Source organism: Manacus vitellinus, unplaced genomic scaffold (assembly GCF_001715985.3).
Source record: "Manacus vitellinus isolate BGI_N305 unplaced genomic scaffold, ASM171598v3 scaffold_22_pilon, whole genome shotgun sequence".
Taxonomy (NCBI): domain Eukaryota; kingdom Metazoa; phylum Chordata; class Aves; order Passeriformes; family Pipridae; genus Manacus; species Manacus vitellinus.
This window is the reverse complement of record NW_021939632.1, coordinates 6,841,553-6,864,570: the sequence shown is the minus strand read 5'-3', so window position 1 is coordinate 6,864,570 and position 23,018 is coordinate 6,841,553. Positions and strand designations below refer to the sequence as shown.

Sequence of the window (23,018 nt, the reverse complement as noted above, 5' to 3'; positions counted from 1 at the left end):
AATTCTGCCCCCAGAGGTGATTCACTTTCTAGAGATAGCAAAGTGAATGTGCTTTGATTTTAGCATGAGAAGCTGAAAGGTGCACCAGAATAGTCATATAAAGGGCTTTGAAGAAACTTCCCCTGCTGAAAAGCTTAAAATATTTGACACTGAAACCCCCCTTCTTCCCAAAATCCATGTCTAGTCACCAGTCACTTCAGAATACACTTAAAGGACACCTTTCTAGAAATGTATTGTGAAGAATTAATTCTGCACAAAAGAAAACCACAGAGCAGCACACAATAGAAGACTGGAACTTGAGGAAAACCCTGGCTTTTAACATAACCTTCCTTCTTAGATAATCAGGCCTACCCACAGCCCATAGTTGAGCCTTGTGTGATCATTTTACCACCCAGACATGGAAACTGGAGAGGAAAGAAAAATTGTGGCACTGTGTGTTTCTGTCTTCTTCTCATTTTATTCCTTAAGACACAACTTCTCTATGGACTCTGCCACCCTTCCCTGCTAAATGACTGTGACCCAGATCCAGCCTTTTTGCAATATGAACTGTTATAATTAGACTTAGAAAGAAAGCAGAAAGAGCAGAAAGATGATCCTCTTCTCCCTGCCTTGGAAAAACAGGTGATGCAGGGAAACAAAGCAGAGGAGGGTTCTTGTCTCTCATATGATTGTCACATTCAGCATGGCTTGCTCCTAGCTCTAGGACGGGGCATTGTCATGCACATCGTGACTTGACTCTGTATTAAGGCAGCTTTTCCTTTTCTTTGAGAGGATGAAGCAGCTGGGGACACATTCTCCCTTGTGACACATACCCTAAATGTAATTACATTCCCAAGTGCTCATCCCTCAGTTGTTTTTCTCCCTTTCACAGCTTATTAATGACCCATACTGTGTTTTTCCTTGAAGACTACAGATCACACAGACATCACTAGGCCCCAGAACCAGCCCAATGCTCTAGATGAACATCTGGGCAAATGTGTTTCCTAATTCTCAGATTGTCAGAAACAAGGGAAGGATTCCTCAACAGAAAACACCACTGTTGGGCATTCTATGAAGCAGGGTCTGGATGGAGCTTTGCTCTAAGCTACAGGGCTGCTCTGGTGTGGATCAGCTTTGGTTGCACCAGATCGGTGTGAAACCTTTGCCTCCTGCTGGTGATCAGGCATTGAAATCAGTGGATCTGACTCACAGAATCATAAAATGGCTTGGGTTGGAAGGGACCTTAAAGATCATCTTGCTGTGGACAGGGATACCTCTTACTAGACCAGGTTGCTCAGAGCCCCATCCAACCTGGCCTCGAACACTTTCAGGGATGCCACAATTTCTCTGAGCAAACTGTTCCCATGTTTGTGGCACCAAGTATTATTTAACACTCAACATAAGCTGTGGCATACCTGAATGATGAGCTCTCTGCCTTCTCTGTTAATCTTCACGTGGTGCAGCTCTCGGTTGGCAAAATTTCCGGAGTCAATGGTGAAAATGAGAAGCCCGTCTTTACTCAGCTTGTATCGAACCTGTAAACTTCCTAAAAAGCACAATAAAATTGCATGTATAAACCTGTGTCAGTAATGAGATATCATTCAATAACTTTGTTCAATATATAACTCATTTTCTTTTTATTGCAATGGACCAACAAGGTTAATAAGTCAAGAAAGATGTTGAGGAGAACTGAAAGAGTTCAAAATGTAATGAAAATTGTGAAGAAAATAATGCACTGGAGGAGTTTTACTTCCTACTAGGAAAGGCTAGCAGGCTAACAAACTCTGCTATGGAGAAACTTAATGAGTAACTAACTATATAAAAGCAAGTGTGTCTGTCTGCAGGTCAGACATTGAGCACTGCCACAGAAGCTGATCTACATTATCCTGCAAGGGATCACTTCCAGCAGAGGGCATGCAGGGCTTGTACTGCTCTATTAAACTAATATTGCTGGATTTTACCATTTCTTTTCATCCAGACAATGCAGAAGACAGTGACAATTGTGAGAATTATAGCTTAATTTCAGACATTTAAAGGCCCACGATACTCACATTATCATTTACATGCAATAAAAAGTATTTTTACTTTTGCTGACATATTTGAAGGAATAAATGTAATTATTATACAAATGGATGCCAAACATCTCATTCAATCTTTGTATCAAAAAAACCATTGTGACTTCTGATAAATAACAGTACCATAACAAATCGAAGCACACAAGAAAACAAAGAATCCAGTATGAATTTTAGTCCTTTAACAAATGACTCAGGTAATATATATATACATATATATATATATATATATATATACACACACACACGTGGGGCTATATATCATATGTGTATATATATATATATATATAATAATCTAAAAGGAAAAAAATCTATTCTGATAGAATCTTTTCAAGTATACTTTTCTGGGAATTAAGTAGCAGGGAGAAAAATACAATTCTGAAATTTTTGAACTCTTTTTATGCATCAGCAACCAAAATACATGGAACAACAGTGATACCATAGAGTTTAAAATCTCTTCTGGAGCTACTTTATTACTGTCTCCAAAGAGAAAATGAATGCTGACAGTACCACAGCCCTGGGGAAAGAGTCCTGCATTTATTCCCTGTTCTGAAACTCATCATAAAACACCCTGCCCTTCCTCCTGCCATTTCAGTGTCTGTGCTAGCACAAGTTGAAACTATTTCAAGTATCGCTAGATTTTGGAGAAAGCTACAAACTGTAGCTGTTACCTGTGCTGGATGGCAGGCACTGAGTTCCTGTTCGTCCCTGTAGGATGTGCCTGCACTGTTTTAGCCCCAGGATGAGGTTCAGTATTCACAGAGGAGACACTTGTGTGCCCACGGTGATGCAGGGCCATGTCAGAGAAGCCCATGGCACGCCCGCACAAGCTGCTGCAGTTGTATTGTGCACTGGAATGTCATTCAGAGGAACCTCTGACCCCAGAAGCAGTCTGGCTGTTAAATGAGGGGAGTGAACAGCCCTGTTGGCTCCTGTGTTCAGCCATATCAGTGCTGCAAGATGGCTTGCAGATGTAGAGTTAGTGAGAGAAGACATGGGACAGTTCTTCAGTACATAGAGTGGACATACTCACTCCCTTCAGCTTTCCAAGTCCTCCCTTAGTAAAGTCAGTTCTGTTGTTCTGCAAGCTACTATAAAACCTATAAAGAGCTTAAACCAAGGTATAAATTTCCTGCAGGGAAGGAATTTCTCCACCTCTACACACCTCACAGTGAAGTTGATAATCCTTCCAGATAGGATCTCTAGTCTAGTTAAGATCATCCCTGCTCCTTTTCCCTTACCAAGATGTTTGGCTCCTAAGAGCTGTACTTTTAAAACATTATTACAAAATCCAGTATATCCCAGATGAGCACTGAGATCTGAGATTTGTAGGATAGAAAAAAAATCTTCCAAAATTGAGAGGAAAAGTGAGAATGAACTACTAGGATGAAGGCTTTTTAGCTGATTGAGAGGTCTACTGGATCAGGAGAGCTTTTAAAGTAAAAATAATAATAATAAAAAAAGGATAAAAGGCATTTACTTTCTCACACATAGTCATGGACATTAGAGGGGAATTTGTGAAGAGATCAAGGTCAGCAAAAACTGCTAAATTATTCAGTGTTATAATATAGGTTCTGATTCAGCTGCCTCCAATCATATTGCAGAGCTCCCAACCCTCATTGCATAGTGAGGGCAAGGAGCTACTGTCTCTCACCATGAATGTCACACTTAAAGTCCAAACTTAAATCACAATCACATTATCTGGTACTGAATGAAAGATGCATCAACAGGGATTAACATCATAAGCATCTCAGAACCTCTTTAGTCTAGAAATACCTGAGAAAAGAAGCCCAAGTGCAAGGAAGTTAAGGGATCTTTTTCAGATTTGCTCACTGGACAGTGGAAGAGCCAAGGAAAAGTGGAAAGGTTACCCTCTTTACACAGCATAGCTGAGATGACCACACAGAATAAGATGAAACTAAAACACATATTTATATATATATATATATATATATATATATAGTCTAACAGATTAATCCAAACTAAAAAAATCATGATCCAGCAGAAGTACTTTATAGGCTGCCTCTTACCCAGAGCCCTTGAAAGGGGTCTAAGGCAAGAAATGGAACAGGGACTAGGTTTGGTCTGTGACTTTATTTTGCAAATGTGAAAAAAAACTTCAGTGCTCTTTTTGAATGCTAGGAACACAGACGTATATAAAATATAATTGGTACTACACATGCAGGTGATCAGCAATAGCATCCAGTACATCTGTGTTCAAAGAGAGCCAGCATGACATAGACATGCAATCTATCCAGGCTCTCAGCTGCCACAAACAGAGATTTACCCATTGACTTTGTCAGAGAAGCACTGATTTTAAAGCAGAAACCATCTGTTCCATTTGCTGGGAGACAATGGACGGTTCTTGACATCCATTAAGAACAGATCTTACTTTCTATAGTGGTGCAATTTCACCTTAAATCATGTAAAGAGGTCAGTGAATGGCATATAATTTTGTCAAATTGCTTTGAATTCCAATGGCAACTTTTTTTATGGACAACTGCTCTTCAAAACTATTGAAGAGCTGGCATTTTGCCTGGGGTCAAATTTGCATTAATATAAACCAGAAGTACATGGTCTCATTCTTCAAGAGGTGTTTTGGAATTTACACCATTGTAGCTGAGAGCTGATTTTGCCTTGCATTCAGTACAAAAACTTCAGTTTTCAGACTACAGAATAATTTGTCAGGCAGATCAAATTTTTAGTTTACTACTTGACAAGCGAAATAAATGGATTTTTAATTAGGATTATTATTAAGGATTTTTTCTGTTGTCCTCTGAATTTTGATTAGCTGGTCCACTGACTTTCTTCATCACATCAGCCCAGAATCAGTAATGGCAAATAAAACTCTGTTCATACACCAGCTCTCCCTATTCTCTATTGTCTCTCTATTTTGCATCATTTTTGCCTCACAATAGGGATTCACACTAATCACGAGCAGTGTAATTTCTGGCAGTCTTATTGTACTCATGCCTGTCATCCTCTTTTCAGCTGCCCATGTCTGAGCATGTACACCTGGAGTGTCATAATGCTCAAGCAATGCACGGCCTGTTGTGTTCCTTCTCTAATGTATGTGGAATTGCTGGAGGCAATTTCTATGAAGTCAATAAAGGAGGGAGGGAAAGGAAAAGAGAGAGATAATTTTTTTGGCCTTGGGTTGAAAAATTTTACTGGGCCTATTACCCCAGTAGTGTTAGGTAAGAGTAGATTCACACTTGATTATTGCAGTCATCCATCTCCTTCAGCTTCGAATTCTGCAAACTGCAGATCAGCATGGAGATATGCTGTGCTAGCTCCAGAACAGCCTGAGAGGGGAGCGAGCTCAGTTTAGGCACAGTGTTACCAAATACAGTGTGGCCTCTTTTCACCACTTCTGGAGGAAATGATTTCATGGGGGTTGCCATGCTACTGTGATAAGACCACTGCCTGTCATAAAGTTGGCTTGCTACAAATCACTGTGGTCTTCAATCTGTAACCTGCAGTATTATAATCCATGACTATAGGGTTGAATGGCATATCATCTGCCTGAAGATATCAAACAGCTACTGAACCATTTTAACAGGATTCCTGGGGGTTCCCTTGTGCAGAGGGAAGTCCTGGGAAACAGAGACCAAAGGGTAGTATTTATGCCATCCCATGCTGGTGACTAGGTTGGGGGTGTCTTTTCTGAAACAAAACACTCCCAGGACACTTCTTTCAATGACAATGGAGGCCAGAACTAGTACTTGCTAGAAGAACACTAATGATCCGGTTCAGCATAACCAACCTCCAGTCAGCTACAGGAATAGCATGGTGCCTTCAAGCTGCTAATTTTTGCTGAGGACAAGCTGCTGTAGCAGCTCTTAAGTCTAGTGGTAAAAAGGACATTAAACTGGTTAGAGATTTCAAAGCATTCAGCCTGAAGAAAAGATGTTCCCAGACTGCACAGTGTGAAGAAATATCTTGGCCACGATGTTACGCATTCTTTGACCCAAACCTCTGCTGATTGAACATGTCAACAGGAGAGCTGTCTTTCTTTTGCCTGTGTCTACAACAGGGCAATAGAATATCAGAAACATATGCTAGTTTTGTGGCCTATGCCCATCAACTTTGCATTCATTCTGGATCACATAATCTAGAAAATGGAGCATGGGAAAATGGTACAGAGAGTGCTCTAGCTCAGGAAAAGGCTCCCTGTTTGAAAGATCTCACCCAGGGATAGCTATTTGGCAAAAAGATAAAAGAAGCTTTGCAGAAAAGAGAACTGGGATACCAGGAATTCAATCTGTAAATCCATCATTCTTAAGTAAAATTCTTGTCACACATGTCACCAGGACTACAGGTCTTGTGTCATTTAGTCTTGAAGAACCAAACAGCAAGGAAGAGGCTGGCATGCCCTTGGAGTCTGAGACTTCTCTGCAGGACCTTCATTTATGGAAACTGGTTTTAAATGAGCCCAGATTGAACCCAACAACTCTTGCCAACTTCAATAGCACTTTTTAATGACTTAAACTGACTGGAGCAGCTGGCATGACATCTTGAGACACTGAGAGAAGCTGAGGTTAATTCAGGGAGCACATGTGGGTGGCACACATGAAATGTACAAATTTATCACCATCATGTAACATCAGGAAAAATCATTTAAATTAGGGAAGTTGACAACTCTGATTTGGGGGAAATGTGTATGTATGAAATAGTGAAGCATTGTATTAGGAAAACGGCCTTGGACTACTCCTGCCTGTCTAGTTGCCTCAGAGGCACCCAGAAAAAAAACAGAACTCAGTCTCCAGCCAGCAGTGACCTTTGTCAGACTGCAAGATGCTGACTATACCACCACAGGCACCCTCCACATTCAAGTGAGCTTTAGCTGAAAAGGAAAACAATTAAGGAAAGTACAAATTAAAAAAAGGGAGGAATATTAGTGAGGCTATTGATGTTGTTATTATGAAAAAACAAAATAAAAAAATAAAGTGTTTAGCCCAGAAAGCCGTTTGCAGCTCCCAAGGTGTAAAGGTCTGTTAACTCCTGATTGTAGAACAGCACATGACAGTTTTCTGTCATTTCTACCACAAAATATCTCTCTGGCAAATTGCACAGCTTCGGTGAGGCAATGTTGCTCTTCATAGACTAGATATTTAAAAATGAACCACGGTTTTCTCTGTCAGGAGCAACTGGCTAAGAAACATGCTCCTTAATTAGCAGTTTCTCCCCAGGGATATTTACTCAGTAAATTTACTCTTCAGTGGAAGTGCTGCTGGTGATTCTAAGAACAGAGCCCATCTCTCCAACGTCCAGTGGTGTTTAACTAAGAAAGTACTTACACTTTTTTAGGAGGTGACTCTTGTTGTTTGTTTTGCATGGAATAAACAAGGAAGCAAAACTGTTGAACATGTTTGCTGATATCATTACTCAGCTATTGCACTTGCTTAGACAACACTGTTTCATAAGGTTTAAAAGAAAAATTCACCCCCTCAATTTTTTTGTAGTCTCTTATGGTAATAAAAAAATAGGTGGTTGTTTGAATACCACCCACTAAATGCTTGAGACATTCAGGACTTAACGATCATATTCGAGCCATCCTATATTAAAAAAAACCAAACCACAAACAAACAAAAAAACCCCCCCAAAACCAAAACAAAACCCCCAATACTTTCCCTTTACGTTGCATTTCTTCAATTTAGATAAAACCACACCCCAAAAGGACCCTATCTGGAGGCCCATGACCAAAGTTCACTTTGCAATCCTGCTAGGCAGCTGGACCCAGATAAATGTAGCTAGTTCCCCTATGTGACTGACAAATGTGTTTGACCTTTATAGATATCTCATTCCCACCAGCTGCCAGTTGGCTTTCCACAGATTGACCAGCAATTAACAAGGAACAGGCAGATGCTTTTTGCTCCAAAGGTAGAAAACACTAAAAACTGTCTCTCCAGTTCAGCTCATGGGCAAGCATAGACAGTGGTGCAGTTATGTATGTTGGAGATGATGGACACTGCCACAAATTTGGAATCTACCAGCTTGATGAATGGTGACAAATTGTCTTCCTTTATTGTGTCACAGTTTATCCATTGGTAAAATAGATGAATGTTCACATCCTTTGGAAACCTCCAAACAACCTCCACAACCTTCGTGTGAGGAGCAATTTAAAAACAATACTATTAGTCATTATTATTATCCCTCCTTTTGTAGGTATTTATTTTTGCTGAAGGAAGTGGTTACTGTTTCTTTTACAAAGTGATGCTACATTTACTATTTTTTTTTCCCTGAAGGGCATTGAATGTAAAGATGAAGGAAAGAGCTGAGGGTGTCAGATGCAGTTACATCTCCCTGAAAGTACTTGCTTTCTGATGGTGAGATTTATTCTGGTAAATTTTAACCTATACCTTTTCTAAACATTATTTGGAATTTTAAAAGACTTTCACTTTAAGACCCTTCATTAATGAAGGCTATCTTAGAATCATAGAATAGTTTGGGTTGGAAGGGACCCTAAAGATCATTTCCAACCCCTGTGCCATGGGCAGGGACACTTTTTATTAGACCAGGTTGCTTAAAGCCCCATCCAATCTGGCCTTGAACATTTTCAAGGATGGGTATCAAAAACTTCTCTGGGGAACACATTTCACTGCCTCAGCACAGTCACAGTGAATTTCTTCCTAACATCTATTCTAAACATACCCTCTTTCAGTCTGAAGCCATTACCCCTTGTCCTATCACTATATACCCTTACAAAAAGTCCCTCTCCAGCTTTCTTGTAGCCCCCTCTATGTACTAGAAGGGGCTCTAAAGTCTCCCCAGAGCCTTCTCTTCTTCAAGCTGAACCCCAGTTCTCTCAGCCTGCCTTCACAGGAGACAGCCCTGTCACTGTCTTCAGCCCTCTGATCATTTTTATAGCCCTCATCTGGACTCACTCCAACAGGTCCACCATGTCTTTCTTACGTTGGGGGTCCCCAGAACTGAACAATACTACAGGTGTAGTCTCACTAGAGTGGAGTAGAGGGGGAGAATCATCTCCCTTGACCTGCTGGCCACGCTGCTTTTAATGCAGACCAGAACACGATTGGCTTTCTAGATAGTGAGAACACATTGTCAGGTCATGTTGACCTTCTCGTTAACCAACACTCCCAAGTATTTCTCCTCAGGGGTGCTCTCAATCCATTCTAAGTCCAGCCTGTATCTGTGCTAGGGATTGCCAAGAATCACATGCAGAACCTTGAATTTGGCCTTGTTGAACTTCATTATATAAAACATCTGTGTGATACTATTGGATCTGATGCTCATATCTCTGCTCAGATCTCTCATGTCTTTAAACACACACTAATGCCATTAGTCTCACACTCAGACATCCAGTAGGTCCTATGGCTTCCATCTCCCACTGTACTTTTCATTTAAGACCTGCATAGCAGTCAAGGTGGCAGGAAGAGCTTTTATTCTTTACCCTGTGAATGAAATAAAAAGTATCATCCTATGAATTTTATTCCAAAAGTTCAACTGGGCTTTGAAAATTATGCATCATCACTAACTCTGTGTGAATTACTGTTGGGAAAAAAGGACTGAGATCTGCGGTTGTGATACCCCGAGGAATTCATACCAACCCGCTTTAACCAAGATGCTGACTCATTGCTTCCATTTTTCCTAATATCTTCTAAACGTACCTCTTTCCATTTTGGCAGTACTGATACCTGTTCAAGCAAGGACTTGTTTTTGTTGACCTAACAAATAGCCATTATGTTCAGCAATGAGAACACAGAAAAAGAAGGTATGAACAGAAAAAAAGAAGCAATCAATTTGAGCACTACATGATGCCTGAGCAGGAGAATGAGCAGGAGAATCTTTTAGACAAGACTAGTGAAAAATAATCATATGCCTCTTCTTAAACCTCCTTTTCATTCTTAAGTCAAAATAAAGACAGCACATAACTCTGTGGATTAATGGCTTTCTGAGGTTAATCATGCTTGTTTGTGTTAAGCTCTACACACACTGCTTGGCTGGTCATGAATCTCTGGGAAATGTCCTGCTCCTCTGACCAGTAAGTCCATCTAAGAACTGCCTATTTCATAGGTTATGTCAGTGTCTCTGAATGAAGTTGGATTCTTTAGAAAGGGACTTGATAATAACCTCTCAATGGAAATACTTGAGTTTATAACAAGCCACAATCATTGGCATACAAAGTATGGACTCATGTCCTTAAGTCATGTAATGGGAAAAATTAGAGGAAGAATGATACATTTTCTTAGCAAAAATCCTAGTACAAGAACCATATAATGGTAGCATTGTGATGACTTTTCTGAAGGCCGATCTCAGTCTGCAAAGACAAGTCTCTGTCTTGTAAAGACTAAGACATAATCAGCCCATTTCATCAGGCAAGAAGAACAAAGTCACATTTTCATAATTCACAGAGAATAACTGATATGCTACAGGAAAAAATAAAATGTTAATAGGAATACCACATACAAGAGAGAAAAGGAGGCTTGCTTGGACCCAGACTCACTCTTCCAAGTATTATTGACTTGGGTTCTCTGTTGTGCGCAAACAGTTATACTGCTCCAAGGTAGCACTTAAGCCAATGGTTCTGCTGGGCTACAGCTCTCACTACACACAGCTCTCAGTCCACAACACAGATAATTCTTAAGTTAAAAATAACCAAAAAATTACTACTGTCAATCCTCAGGGCTAAAGTTTTCAATAAAATGGGTTCTGAAAGACCCTCATTTCAGAATTACTGAAGAGTTTATATATATAGATATATATATATATATATATCCATATCTATATCCATATCTATATCTATATCCATATCTATATCTATATATGCAGCATTTATTCAAACATAGGAACTTGTGACCCTCTGTCCTTCCTCTCATTTCCACAGAAATCCAACAATAAAAATGACTTATCAGCCACAAAATGTGAGCTAGGAACTCAAGCTTTCTCAGAGACAAACACCTCCTACAAGGAAATGGGAACACGTTTTCTTCCTAGCTGACTATCTGCAGCCAGTGGTCTGAGGTTTTATGCCAGACACCATTAAGTTCAAAGTCAGTCTGTATATAGGCAGAGCACACATCAATTATTGACTGCATGATCAACCTTTCTTGCTCACTGTAATCCAATTACAGTTCCCTTGTTTTTCTCTTGTGGTCTTCATGACATCTCTTGACCCTTCAGTGTGGCAAAATAATCTTCATGAGTACAAACATGTCCATGAATTCAGATAATGAAATAGATTCAGTTCTCTTCTCTTGGAAAGCAGAGATAGAGATCTGCCAGAGTCCTTGGCTGAATGTTGTGGCTGCTACTCCTTTCAAGCTGGTTTTGCACACTTAGGGATTTAGAGTGCCATATGTTAACACAAACATTAAAAATATTGGTCTTGGGTGCCAAGTCTGCCTCTTCCCTTAAAGACATTTTGGTGCCGGATTTGAAGTGAAAACTCTAATCAGCATTCCTATTTTCTGTGAAGTGTGCTTCCAGTAGGGAAATGTCAAAGGGACCAGAGGTGTTTCCAGCCACAGGAGTTTCTCTCTTTAGATAGAAGCTGATTAGGAGATCTCCTGCCACCCCAACCCTTTCTACTCATGGTACCACAGCCAGTCTCCCAATTAACAACTGGGGAAAATTTCTTTTACATTCATCATTACCAATCAAACAGTCTCTAGCCTCTCACTCAGTAAATAACATAAGATTTCAGGGCCAACTATAACAACTGCATAAATTATATAGTGCTATCTGCCGTATGAAATCATTTAATGGCTGCAAACCAGAGCTAGAATGGGAACAATCCTCCGTCACTCAAAGACAATTGCTTGTCTCCTCCACAGAGCCATCTCCCACACTTCCCAACATGACTATCTTTCTTGCTCCTGATCTGTTAAAAATAACTATACCTGAACCTTGGCATCATTTTCCACTTCAGTCACATAAATTGTGCAGGTTGTTCAATGGCTATTGAGAGTCTGTAAGCCACAAGGTGTTCTCAAAAGGGAAGGCAACTGCACTAGTAACAATGTAGTCTAGAGGGTCTTTAGGCAGCAGTTAGTTAAGGTCCTGTGGTATCCATGTCCCAAAACTAGAACCCACAAGGGGGTAAAGAAAAAGAACCAGAAAAATAACCTCCCAGATCCATCTCAGTCTTTCGGTGAGTCCTATTTTGCCTAATTATTTTGGTTTTGCTCCATTGAACTTCAGAGTGTACAGCATGAACAGAATCAAAAGATTCTCTGCCTAAAAGACTGAACTAGATTTTTTGCCTCTCTTTACCACTGACTGACAAAAGCTTTGGCTGGTGGAGATGCAGCTCAACAGACTTGAAAGCAAAAACCATAAGGAGAATTTATATGCTTTCAACAAAAAGGCTGCTTCTGACTTAGAGACAAGTGACTACAGGAGATTTTGAGTTTATTAAAAAAAATAAAAAATCAATAGCTTCTCACTGACAACATTTGCTTCTCTTTTGTAGAGTGTTAATTCAGCTTACCTCTGTTACACATTTTTACTTCTTTTCCTATTTACTTCAAATATCAGCTGATTTCAAGACTTTATAGGGAAGTGGAGCTGATATAAGCATTGCTACCATATGCTGAGCATTAGAGAATTACTCAAGTTGTTTTCGTTTGTACTTCTGTTTTTAACTGTGGTTTTTTCCTTGTCTGTAATCTTTCCTATGCAACTTCAGAGTCTTGCTTTCCAAAAGAAATGGAGAACAGAGCTCAGTGTGATGGCGATAGGTGCTGGATAGCAAGAAAAAAAAGGACTCAAATTGTTTAGTTTCTTATGAGATCAGATAGTAAATACAGATAAATTTTCAATCACTCTAGGATAGTTTGAGATTCTATCTCTCTTCTTTGATGCTGGCTATCTGCTGTTTTTCTAGATTAGGATTCATATTGTTTCCATGGAGAAAGCCAACAAAACTGAGAATCAAATATTTGGGAAAACATTTTCTAGACAAAGTACTTCATCATATTCATAACACATTCGATTACTTGCAGGGCAGGAGGAAGAGTGGGGAAAGGAAAAGCACTAGCAGTTTCTTTCTTAACATTTTTCTCCCCCATCAATTATTACCTTTAGGGAACAAGGCAAAAATAACAATATAATGGCACTTTGAGAAATATAATAACTTTGTGAAATCATGTAAATGCAAAAATGTACAGTGAAAAGCTAGCCTGGGAAAGAAAAAATATTTTTTTCTTGGTAGTATCTTCCCATGATGTGGATAATTTCTGTGGACTGGCACACTGAAAAGGCTAATTAGAGCTGTTTACCAATTTTCTGTAGCTTAGTAACAGGCACTGTAATTTGAAATTTCTACAGAAATAATATTAAAAATGCACTGCCAATCCTACCAATCATTAAAGTACTGCTAATCTTTTCGACGCGGGAACAATGGGATTATGTAAGCTTTACATACATACCCATCTATATACATGTGTATGGATTAATAGATAAATAGATAGATAGATGGATAGATAGATAGATATACCCCTATCTATATACAGTACATACACATATATATGTAGGTGTAATGTAAAAATCCATAAGTACAATATGTAAGACTGGAGAGGATAATGTTCTTATATGCACATAATTTTCAAAAGCTCAGGTATGATTTAGAAGCATCAGTATTAACTAATGGTGGAAAGAATCCCTAAGTCGTCTTTAAAAACATCAACTTTCGAAAACTTACCCTTAAACTGCCAGGACATGAGTCAACTGATCAGAGTTAAGAACAACCTCTGTGATACAGATGAGTTCTTTGGTTGGGAACTGCTTCTAGAAATATTATCTGCCAGGAACTACTGAGCATCTCATTTTATAGTAAGTCATCTGAATGGGTGCAGAACTGTAGCTTCTGCATTGACATATGGTGGTACCCAACACCTGTCATAACCTTACCTCCTCCATGAACCCCCTGCCCTCTAAGGCTCCAAGTACTGGAAGAGCTTTCTGTGTGGGCAGCATTGATCTGATGGGTGAAGCCAGGAGGGAGTAGCTTTGAGTCTCCTTTTGCAGACCTGACATTGGCAGGTTGGGTAACTCCAAAGGAATAATTTCACTACCAGAGTTCTGGTATCTCAATTGATACATACTGTTTCTTCTAATAATATGTCCTTCTTTAGAGACTGACAGTGCAAAGAATGTTGGGGTTAATTTATTAAATTTATTGGAACCAAATAATTTTACAGGAAATACTTCACACGTGACTGTATTAGACCACAGCTGCCTATACAAGTCCACTTTCATATAAGCCCTTTTAATGTACCCTAACTATGAATAATCCTTGCAAATACTTTAATTTCTTTTATGTTAAATATTTAACACAGGAAGTCTGAAATACAAGAAACATTATTCTCATTATCTCTTTTATTAACTAATAATTTGCCCAGTTATTTTGCAGATAATAGAAAAGAGGAATAACATAAGGATAAAAGAGGATACATGAGTATTAGCTTGAAAAACTGTTCAAAAAGGAGAAGTATTAAAGTATATATAGACTGTTTTAATACCGTTTCTTAACAAGAGGAAAGGGGTTTGGGATTATGGTAAAGAATATTGCTGCTCACCTCTTAACTGAGAATGCCCATTCCCATTTCTCCAGGAACTTAACCTTTATTTAACAAATCAGTTATCCAGAAGGGACCTGCCTATGTCCTACTATACTCGGCAAGATTCCTTGAAAATGAGCCAATGAGAGAGATGGAATCACGCTCACTTTTAGTGCTACAAAGGACATTGATATTCATAGTCCTGTAACTTTATGGCAAGCATAAACCTCTTGGAGGAAGAAAGAGTAACATATCTGAACCTTATTTTCATTGAAATAATTTCACTTCCAAAGGCTAAAAAGTAAAAGGATATGAAATTTAACAAATTATTACATTTGGGACAAAAGGTAGAGAATATACCTGATTGAATGACTGTCTTGAAAGAAAGCCACAGAAGCATGCACAGAGTAATCCTGAGGGAGACTTTCAGGATTTAACTAAAGTCAGCTAGTTATCTTAATCATTCTTTGCATATAGTGTTATGTTTCATAGTCCAGAATTGTGGAGCCTGACATCTCACCAGCCCTCTGAGTAATTGTCACCATCATATTACACGTGAGTAAAAGGAGGTACAGATCTGAAAAAAGCACCATTGTTTATTTTGCCTGACTGTGCTGAGAGCTGCTCCACTTAATTTCAAGATGTACTGAGTCCCTGTCTCCAACTAAGCCAAAGCAGAGATCTGCAGAAGCTGCAGCTGACACAAAGAAAGGTTAATCTCTTCTCCTGCTGAGCTGCTACAAGCTATGTCCCAATCCCAACCCCTTCCCCAACCAACACTAAAACCCCTACTTCCAGAACTTGTCAATTATAGTTTATGTATAGTGCATTTCATCAATAAAAGTCAATTGGCTCGTGTTTCTAAGGTCATTTTAGACAACTCTGGCAACAATAAAGGTGACTTAAATGGATATTACATTTTCATTCACTTTAGGGTTATTTCTGATTGCCTGAGTGGCATCAAGAGACCTGAGTGTAACTGAGAAGCAGATTCCAAGGTTTCACCTCAGCAGGGTATAACCTCTACCACCCTGGAGCTACACACTAAAATATTCATATATCTAAAATCATAAACACTTGCCTCCAAGAGCAAATTACAGATGGAAATCTGGGACTGAACAGGAGAGGGTTAGGGTTACCTCAGTAGTCCCACTTCCCTGGCACAACTTCACTTGGAGTAAATTGGTTCAGGCAGTTACTATTGCAGCTGCTTCTCCCAGGGATTAGGATACTCATCCCTTGCCAGCCTGAATGCTAGCCACATAACATAACCAAGAGAAACTACTGCAAAATCCATACAGAGAATAAAAACAGTTTTGATTGTTTGGTTTTTGGGGGGTTTTTTTTGTTTGTTTGTTTGTTTTTCCCCTTTTATAGTTTCATTTGACAGCACTTGAAAGTGTAGTATTTTGGAATTTGAAAGGCTTCAGAGTGGTCTGGGTCATTCGGTCAAATGTACATATTCAGCCACATGACATTAACTTTCTATTGTTCTGCCACAGGCTACTGACTCACCAATAAGCTTACTCATCACTTCCAGTGCTCCAGTGCCTGATAACTCTTGAATAATTCAAACATTCCCATTTGCCTAGGATGATGTTTGTCTGGAGTGATTTTTCTGAAAGCACTGCAAGGACTCAGGAGTCAGTGTCTTTCTGAGAAGACACAGGGCCTGAGCCCCTAAATCTTTAAACGTTTTCAAAAAATCCCCACCTCATGCACCTTTTAACAGAAAATGGACTTACACCTCCTGTTTTGGTCAGTAAACCTAGAAAACGTTGACATTTTCTGGCTTTAATATTCAGACGTACTGACCATATTACATTGAAAAAATCCAGTGAAGAGCAATACATGTGCCAAGAAAGATAAAATTCCAATATATTTCTGTACCAAGTGTTTTTGTACAGACATGGTATTTCTCATTCCCTTATCTTGGTGGCCTAATGGATCACAATGTGGAATAAATAGCAAGGAATTGCTATTACATAGTCTTGCCAAATGGAAGTCAAAGTACATTTTAAGCCCCAACAAAATGATTACTCAAAGACTGAACAGGCAAGTGTAGCCAAATGCCAAATAAAGGGACATAAACAAGAGTGATGGCCATTTTCATGAACCAAATGTCATGAAGTTGATAAAGTTGCAGACACAAAAACTAACTTTAATCAGTGCAGAATTCTATCCTATTCTCACAAAAAAATCCAAAAACCAGAAAACAAACAAACCAAAATCAAAGCAACAAAATCTTTACAAAGTTACACTGGTCTCACTTTGGTAGCAAATTAAGACTACTTACCATTCTTGGAGAGAATCACGGCCAAATATTCATGAAAATAGGTGTTGATGTACAGTAGAAGGCTTGGGGTATGTGCTGTGAGAAAGCTAAATGCAATATTCTCCTTGGACATGACAGCATCCGCATAAATGGCAGAGCTTGAGGTGCTTGCATTTTTCGTGACAGGATAAGGTTCTTGGAAAATATAGGTAACAGAAGTGCCGGCTTCAAATAATGCAGAAACCTCTGAAAACATATGTAAACCAAGGGAATAATTTCACCTACTGCATTTTCAGATCTCCCAGGAAGGAATGGACGTGAACTGACTACCTCAGAAATAGAACATTGCAAAATGCCCCGACCCAGTTGACAACAGTACTCCTTCATTTGGATAAGCAGTGTGTCCTTCCTTACAGTCAGTTTGTCTGGCACAGGGAGGGATAGTGAATGGAAACATAAATTCAGCAATTTTAGTGCTAGAATCAGAGCTCCACAAGATGGAACAGCCTGAAATGTCTGCCAGCCAAATAAATGCTTAGTTCACCACCTTCTGACAACTGAATATTCTCTGTAAGGCAATATTCCCTGTCTTCCCTCCATCAGTAAAGACAACATATTTGTTTTTTCCAGTCTCATTTTTAAACAAATTCATTATTAAAACAACACATTGACCAAAGACAGCCAGTAAGGAAAGCTATCTTTGGTAGCATCAAATGAAGAGGAACATCTACCTATACATGCTCGGATCCTGAGAACTCATGTTTCTGTTTTCAATATAGATAACATAGTCTGGCCATGGATGACACAGATGGGATAACAGCAGAGTTTTTTTTTCAGTAAAGTCAGGATGGTAACTCTCCAGTAGAGCAGCTTCACCTCTACAACAGCATCTCCTAATGGGACGATATATGGGTATTTGGTATGTCTCTTGTGGTATCCGTGCCAAATCCTCAGCTTTCATGAGGGAGCATAGTTCCATGGACTGCGGTACAACTGCCCCAGTTCCAGACAGGACAGGGTTATTTTTCCATTAGCCAGGAGGGGGCATGGCCAGGACCCAGAGGTTATTCTATGCCAGCTCACATAATTTTCTGGGGATGGGGGAAGACGTCCCTTTTGGGTCGGTGTAGCATGGGGAGGGAGCAGTCGAGTATTGTCAGGGAGTTTCTGTGTAAATTGTTCACTTCTTTCTTGTACCCTGTATTGTTAATGTCACTTTTCAGTTTTTAATCTCGTTGTTGTTTCCGTAAATTGTTCTTATCTCAACCTGTAATCTTTACCTTTTGTGCCTCGAATTCTCCTCTCTAGTCCACTGCAGGGGAGGGAGAATGAAACAGAGGGGGGAGCAAGCGAGAGCATGTGGTTCGGAGTGGTTTCAGTGGGAAAAATAAATTGGAGAACACCACGCCTAAACCATGATAACAGCTAAGCCAATTTACAGCAACAGATGATGCAGCCTACTTAGCAAACCCCTCGCATTTGTGAGGTGAGGGGCAGCCATGGAAATTAAAAATTCACACTGCATATTGCTGTCACTGAGAAGGAATTTTGTTAGTTTCAAAAAGCATGCTCTCTAAATTAGAGGTTCCTTATTTGCCCTGCTCATTTTTCTGGTGTTGACAGCATCTTCTACAAGCCACCAGAAGGGTTCAGTGAGGACACATTCACCAAAGACTGAACCATCTAAATCAGTTTTCTCCTGAATGCTTCATGCTTATTTTAAAAATTTCTTAACGTTTGGATGGGTTGTCACAGAAATGGCAAAAGAACATAAAAAGACTACCTCTTTTTGTCACATCATTGCTCTAAAACTTTGTAAAGAAAAGCTCTCGAGATTTTTTTAAAGTGGACAAAATGGGATGAGGTTTAAGAACAACTAAACTAAATGTTCAGACATGGGCAAACACCTGTATGAAAAAATTCAGCCCTATTTGTTTATGTCTGGGGCAAGTTATATGCCACCGAATACAGGAATCATAGCGGGAAATAGTTGTAAACTTTACTAGTACAGCTGACATCATTTTCATTTCTGAGACCAACACTGAAGTCAAAAAAAGGTCTTGTAGTCTGCTTCAGATAAACTCTTAGTAACGCTGAAGGTACAGCTGATAATAGAATGTATTGCAATACAGGGGACACCGAGCTGACAACCATGCTGTAGTGAAACGGTGCTGAAGATTAGAATCAAAGCTTGCTGCCTACCTTCCTTGCAGAAAGGTCCTTCATAGGCTGAGTTGGTACAATCACAGAAGTAACCAGTATACTTCTCCACACATTTACCTCCGTTATGGCACAGGTTACCATAACTGCTGCAATGCCCTGGACATCCAGGTTTAACACCAGGTGTCATTTTAGCTCTCTCTTCAAGGTCAAGTTTCTGTCCATTTAAATGCAGAGATCGAATGCATCCCAAAAAGCCCTTCTGTCTGGAAGCTGTTCCTCCTGAAAAGGAGAGAAAAAGGGGCATTCACTCATTGGTGAGTCTTCACAGTAATGAAAGCCATTAATTTCAATCTAGCGGTACAAATATGAATCCACGATTTAAAAAAAAAAATATATATTATATGCCAATACATAAAGTGGCAAAAGATGACAGATGGACAACCCTGGGAACTAAAGGTCTCTATTTTTATGAAAGGACTAAAAAGTTGTATGTGACACTTTTTTTTTGCTATTCTTCTCTTTTTTGGCTTGTCTACTCTCCCGTCTAGCATTAAAACTGCAAATTCATTTGGGAGAAAGATTAGTTTCTTTATTGTATGTTTGCATATCACCAAATACATGAGAAAATCAAACCAAAAATATTGTTGTTTTTTTTTTCCTATTTGTTGCCATAGTACAAAGCATAAATAACACCCCAATCCCAACAGCAGGTGAGTGAGTTAACATGCTGATGAGTCCAGATAGCAGGAATGACTCATGTTCAGCACCAGGCCTGCTGGCTGAAGGGATATGACTTGGGTCAGAATTTATGAATGACTTCCCAACCTGACATGGCACCTGTAAATGGTTGTTGTAGCAAGAAACATGAGTTCAGGTCATAGATGTGCTATTTATTACAATTGTTAAATATAATTGCATTTCTTCCTGAAGACCAGACCTGTATGGAACTATGCAAGAGGGCCTCTACAAGCTATCTAGCTTTGCATCTGTCCAATGAAATTGCTAAAAGTGTTACAATGAAGGTGCTTTTTCCATAAGAGGTGGTCTCTCAGAATAATAATTACAATTGTTACTCTATGAAAATATAACCATTTTTCTTATCATAGGCTTTTTTTTTGGCAGTTGCCATGTTTTGCTTTTGAAGATACTTCAATTTCAATCGCTGCTAGGAAATCTAATTGTGGTTCAGGAGTTATCAGCATTTGCAGACTCTGAAATGTTAGCTTTATTGGTGATTCTCCTGCAAAAGTAGTATGAAAGAAGTTATTATTATTCTGTAGAAGTTGGTTCTATATCAAAGTGTATGAGATAAAAGATTACATCATTTGATAAGCCCTTGCAGAAGAGTATCTATTTTTTTTCATAAATTAATAAAGTAAGATTTCTGCGAACTAACCAGAATGCAGTAACAGTCTAAAAAGCAACCTCACCCAAACCCTAGTGTTCTGCAACACTAGGGTTTTCTTCCTGGAACATTAATAGCAGAAATACTGCATTCAAATTAGAGTAATTGAACTATAGACAGTATGCATGAGACACATTTATTTCATGCTAATTTTATGATACTTTTCTCAGAGAAATAAATATTTTCAAATTTCTCTTTAGCCATTCTTAGATATTCTTTACAGGAGAGCAAATGTTAGCTCACTTATTTTAGAGACCCTCTGAGGACAAGAATCAGGCCTTCTGCATTTGCTGCACGGTGCACACACAACCGTTTTGCTTGAAGATTTTGTTCCAAAACAAAACGTATCATACAGAATTTTCAGTCATGTCCACATAAGTAGAAATGTGATTTCTTCCTTTAAGGTTACTGGTTACTTTGTTTTCTTTTGCACAGGAGGAAACCACAAATATTACAAGGATAAATGACAGTTTCCTTGCCTCTTCTCTGCACACATACAAATCCCAGCTGAATCGTACAAAGAATGAGTAAAAATTATTGCTAACTGTTCCACAGATGTCATGTTTATTGCACTACCCACATTCTTATTGCTCTCTAAAGCATTTGGAAGGCCATGTTAAGTTTCTCACTCTTCTCCTCTTATAATGTCTGGAGAGTATAGGGCTTAACACAGACCAATTATATGATCCTAGATACACACAGTATTGCTTAAGCAAATCTGTTTATTATTTTGAGCAGTTTTCTTCAATTCACTAGACCTAATCTTCATATCCATTCCCGCAAAGTAAAGAAAAATAGAAAACAAAAAAAACAAAACTCTTCCTCAAATCAAGCTTTGCAGATTCTTCCTACTCAAATATGCCCGATGGACTGGACAATTCAATGTATGAGACCTAAATGTTTTATTCAGGAAAACAGATTTTAGGATAAGCCTACGGACCATAAACACCGAAGTTAAGAGTGTACTGTGTTGAGTGGAGGTGACAGTCAAATGAGCCATAGTGTTTTCAGCAAGGTGTTTATGCAGCTGAATTTTAGTGAGGAGCCTTTGGGCAAAGAAGAGAGAATCCGAGAAGAGGGGGCAAGAAGCTCACAACTGAGCACTCATAGCATAGCTTGGTGACACAATTGGCTAAATAATTAACATTTTAGCAATGAGTTCAGGATTTGCTTTAAAAAAAAAAAAGGACTTTTTGCTGGAAAAAACTGGATTAGGGAGGCTGAAGCAGCGTGAATAAGTATTAAGAGCATCCTTGCTTTATGTAACCGATACAAAGAAAAGCAAAGGGCAGAGAAGTATAAGAATCATAATCAGGAGTAGGTGAACTTGCTGTGATATTCCTCAGGACACCTCCAAGTCACAGTTGTTAGTCTCAAACTGAAAGATGTACAAAGCAGACAGGATCCAGAAAGAGTTAGGCGTTAATTCCTCCTCCTGGCCTCCAAGGAGCCTACAGATGCCTTTAAAACCAATAATAGTAAACAAAGTATACCCCTTCTTTTCTTATCCTTTCTTCTGTCTACAAAGAAAGTTTCTCAGATGTTGAGATGTTGTTGGGGTTTGGTCTCCCTGGGGTACGACTGCCTAGAGGACAGAGGAGGTTCACTCAAGGATTCCTTCCTTGCTCAGTTGTTCCCAAGACAGAACAAGAAACCCAAGCACTTAATTTTGCCAGTGTCCATAACATACCAAATGAATAGCACAAACACTTCTGATCAAAGCTTTATTCATCAAATTAATTTCTTAGGATTTGTATTTTGTTTCTCTGAGTTCAAATCCTGTTCTCAAAGAGGCCTATGATGACTGTCTTTCCCCTCCCTATGATGGAGTCTTATGGTCATGCCTTTGGCACTAGGTAAGGCAGAACTTCATCTCAGACTATGCCATGAGAGGAGATAATGATCCATCTCCTCCAGGACCACAAGGATATGCCAGGCACAGCTGAACTATACAAAAGTTTGTCCCACATTTTGAGTGCTGAAAAAGACTGTCCGTCAAAATGAATGATTTTTGCCTGCTCCTTCTGAGCAAGTAATGTGCCAAATTGACTTGTTACTGGGCAGTTTGGTGCAGTTGATATTACCTAACCTGAACGTTTGTTTGGGATCTGGTCTTTTCACAGTACTTTTTTTTTTTTTTAAATTAAGAGAAGAAACATAGCCAGGTGTAAGGATGTTCATGCTGTGACTGAGGATTATAACATAGCCTAAAGCACTTAGATACCCAAAACCCACTAAAAGAAATTGAAAAATGGTTTTCTAACTCCTTTAGGCTGCATTAAAATCCAAGCTTGCTTGAGTGTACTGGCAATACAAGTCATTTCTCTCTTCCACTTCCCACACACAGAAAGCTACCTCAGAAGCCTGCCACAGAGAGTCATTAAGACTGGGAACCCCTTAATCACTGTCAGTAGGCAGAATGCTGCAGAGACAAATATGTTGTGGATTATAGGGGGAGTAGGGAGTAATATTATGTGCTGTTGCTTCTTTCCAATTTACATTGCTGTTTATGTATTTATTTTTCAGATGGGATAAAATTCACTCTGCATGGTTGAGGTATTAAATCAGTAGCTGTTTATTAGAGATTGGAATGAGACCTT

At 39.1% G+C, this 23,018-nt stretch overlaps 1 protein-coding gene across 1 annotated transcript in view; it reads right to left on the bottom strand.

Moving 5' to 3' along the window:
* CNTNAP5 (contactin associated protein like 5) overlaps window positions 1–23,018 on the bottom strand; it is a 279,536-nt gene that overhangs the window by 16,060 nt on the left and 240,458 nt on the right. The window contains exons 18-20 of the mRNA XM_018072602.1: window positions 19,053–19,292; window positions 16,872–17,096; window positions 1,395–1,525 (exon numbers count right to left, since the gene is read on the bottom strand). Coding sequence (XP_017928091.1) covers window positions 1,395–1,525; window positions 16,872–17,096; window positions 19,053–19,292 — 596 coding nt within the window. The remainder of the gene's footprint in view (window positions 1–1,394; window positions 1,526–16,871; window positions 17,097–19,052; window positions 19,293–23,018) is intronic.